Below are 2796 nucleotides of genomic sequence, written 5' to 3'. Positions count from 1 at the left end.
CGAATAAAATTACAATGCATAATCCCTTTGATGGCCAGAACCCAGGTGATCTAGGTGCAAAGCATTAGAAACAGATACAGGTAAGCAATTCTCCCAAAAGGACTCATTAGAACTATGGACTATACAATTAAATAATCCAATTATACCACCGAGCGACAAGTACCAGATAGCTATATCGTAGAGTAAAATAGTTTTGAAACAAAAATTTTCGAGATTAGTACTAGTCTAAACTTAAACTGGATTATCAAAAGTCATTCAAAGTTTATTATTAACAAGAACAGAAGAACACACTAGCTTAAACATCTAAGTAAGCCAAATCCCTCTATTAAAGAAACAATGAGAACAAGATTCTCTCTTTGAATCATGGACAAGAAAGAAAAAAAAAATGTGAAGCATGCTACACAACAGATTTATTCAGCTTCAACAGAGCTTTTGAAGATCCTGCTGATGATGAATTGAATGTAGAGCAAGTACTACAAGAACACTGAGATCGATCCTTAACCGATGACCCTGTGAAGTTAGATGATGTATAGGAGAATCTACACATGTCCAATGGAGGAGCAAAGTACATTGGCACAGGCAACTTTGATGGGAGGCTTGGTATAGGAGCTTCAAAAGTGAGAACATTGATCACTTGCCTAATTGAAGGCCGGACAGTTGGATCAGGGTGGCAACACCATAACCCTACCACCATCAAGCACTCGATTTCCTTCTCATCATATTCCATTTTCAACCTCTCGTCAACTGCTTGAAGTATTTGACCTTTTCCATAGAGATCCCAAACCCACTCCACAAGCCTCACTTTGCTTGGTTCTGCTTTGGCTTCAACTGGTTTTCTTCCACAACTGATTTCAAGGGCAACTACCCCAAAACTGTAGACATCAGATTCTTTGCTGGCTTTACCAGTCGTGACACACTCGGGGGCTAGATAACCCATTGTGCCTGCCAAAACAGTTGTTTGTGAACCCAACTCATGGTCTACAAGCCTTGCAAGCCCAAAATCTCCAAGCTTGGCATTGAAATTTGAATCCAACATCACATTGCTTGACTTGATATCTCTATGCACCACACATTGTTCCCATTCCTCATGAAGGTACAAAACGGCTGATGCCAATCCGAGTGCTATTTTGAACCTCACTGGCCAACTTAGACTGTAGCTCATTCCAAACAGATAGGAATCAAGACTCCCATTTGGCATGATCTCATACACAAGAAGAAACTCACCTTGTTCATGACACCAACCAATTAGTTGAACCAAATTTCTGTGCCTTAGTCGACTGATGATCCTCACTTCTGCCACGTACTCCTTTTTCCCCTGCTTTGATGTTCTAGACACCCTCTTGACAGCAACTTCTGTGTTGGATTCATTTAACAAACCCTTGTAGACACCTCCAAAGCCTCCCTCGCCAAGTTTCCCTCCTTCGGCAAAGTTGTTTGTTGCACGGCTTATTTCGCGGTAAGTGAACCTCCGTGGCCCTGTTCCTTTGTCAAATTCATCATCCATAGACATGTCATAATCGTCATCTCTCTTGGCAGTTTTTTTTCTCCATGTGATGAACCAGAACAGACCTAGTCCACAAGTCAAGAGACCGAAACCGGTGCCTAGACCAGCTGCCAACCTCACTTTTTTTGCCCCATGATTAATCTCCAAGCTTGAACTGAATGACCAGGACTTAATGTTGTGTATTTCGACCCAATCACCCGTGGCGGCAGAGAAACCAACTCTAACTTTCTCAGGCAACTCATTCTTTAAATCAACTATGTATGAAAGGCTACATTCTCTACCGGTGAAGGAAGGATTTTTGGCGTAAGTTAAAAAAACAGTCAAATTATGGGTGGTCGAGTTATAACTTACCCATGCATTTGCTACTGATCCATTTTTTATGGTGGTTTTCCATGTGACATTAGTCACCGAGACAATGGAATTGACATCAATTCCTACATGATCACCAATTGGATCCCATGTATTGTTATTACTGTCAAACTCAACAGCAACAAATTTATTTCTGGAAGCATCAAAAGCAGTATCATAGCTAACTAGTGCAAGTAACCCACCACTCGAATTGGAGGGGATCTGTGACTCAAATGGTGCAATGAAGAAAGATATACCATCACCAAAGTATTTATTATTTAAGGCATTCATGACAAAAGAAAAATGAGTGGTGAAGTCAGTGAGCCTCCCCGTGCTGGCATCCCAAAGGCGCACTGGTAGGGCGTAGGAGGCTCGACCGGTGCTACTAGTGAGGGGACCATCAGCTTGATTCTTTGTGAGTTGGATAACTCCCGATGATGGAAATGCATCACCTTCGAATTTTAAGTCGTTCATATTTGGAGTAAAATTGCTATAGTCGAAGGAAACTGACACAACATTTTGCAGGAGGTATAGGAAAAGAAAGATGTTAATGAGAAGAGAGGGGAACGTTTGTGTTTGGAGGTGTGAAACTGAGTTGAAGAGAGCCATTGTTGCAGGGCTTGCATTCAGAAAGGATTGGAGGAAGAAGGTTATGCTTTGTTATTGGGATGGAGAGGCCTAGGTAGCTCCACTATATGATTGTCCTGATTCAAAACTTGGTTTTTCTTTATTAAAGAGAAAAAATTTCAAACAGTACCTGAATTTAGGCCGACTCCTAACTTCAGTACCTGACTATACAAAACTATCATTTTGGTACCCCAAGTTTAAAGCCCGATCCAACATTCATACACGCCGTCCATGATGGTGTTAACTAACAATCCACTTGCTAAATTTGGATGGGTATTTGGGTCATTTCGTTACCCAAACCTTATTTTGCAGATTCC

At 41.2% G+C, this 2796-nt stretch overlaps 1 protein-coding gene across 1 annotated transcript; it reads right to left on the bottom strand.

The window, feature by feature from the left end:
- Positions 1-326: 326 nt before the first annotated feature.
- On the bottom strand, positions 327-2356 carry LOC112189014 (L-type lectin-domain containing receptor kinase IX.1). The gene has a single exon (XM_024328271.2). The coding sequence runs from the start codon at positions 2324-2326 to the stop codon at positions 398-400; it is 1929 nt and encodes a 642-aa protein (XP_024184039.2). The 5' UTR covers positions 2327-2356; the 3' UTR covers positions 327-397.
- Positions 2357-2796: the final 440 nt, after the last annotated feature.

Source organism: Rosa chinensis, chromosome 2 (assembly GCF_002994745.2).
Source record: "Rosa chinensis cultivar Old Blush chromosome 2, RchiOBHm-V2, whole genome shotgun sequence".
Taxonomy (NCBI): domain Eukaryota; kingdom Viridiplantae; phylum Streptophyta; class Magnoliopsida; order Rosales; family Rosaceae; genus Rosa; species Rosa chinensis.
The sequence above is the reverse complement of the archived record's forward strand: the minus strand, read 5'-3'. Positions and strand labels throughout refer to the sequence as shown.

What these genes read in the sequence shown, in the direction of transcription:
- LOC112189014 (XM_024328271.2), bottom strand. Translation starts at nt 2,326, where the DNA reads ATGAACGACTTAAAATTCGAAGGTGATGCATTTCCATCATCGGGAGTT.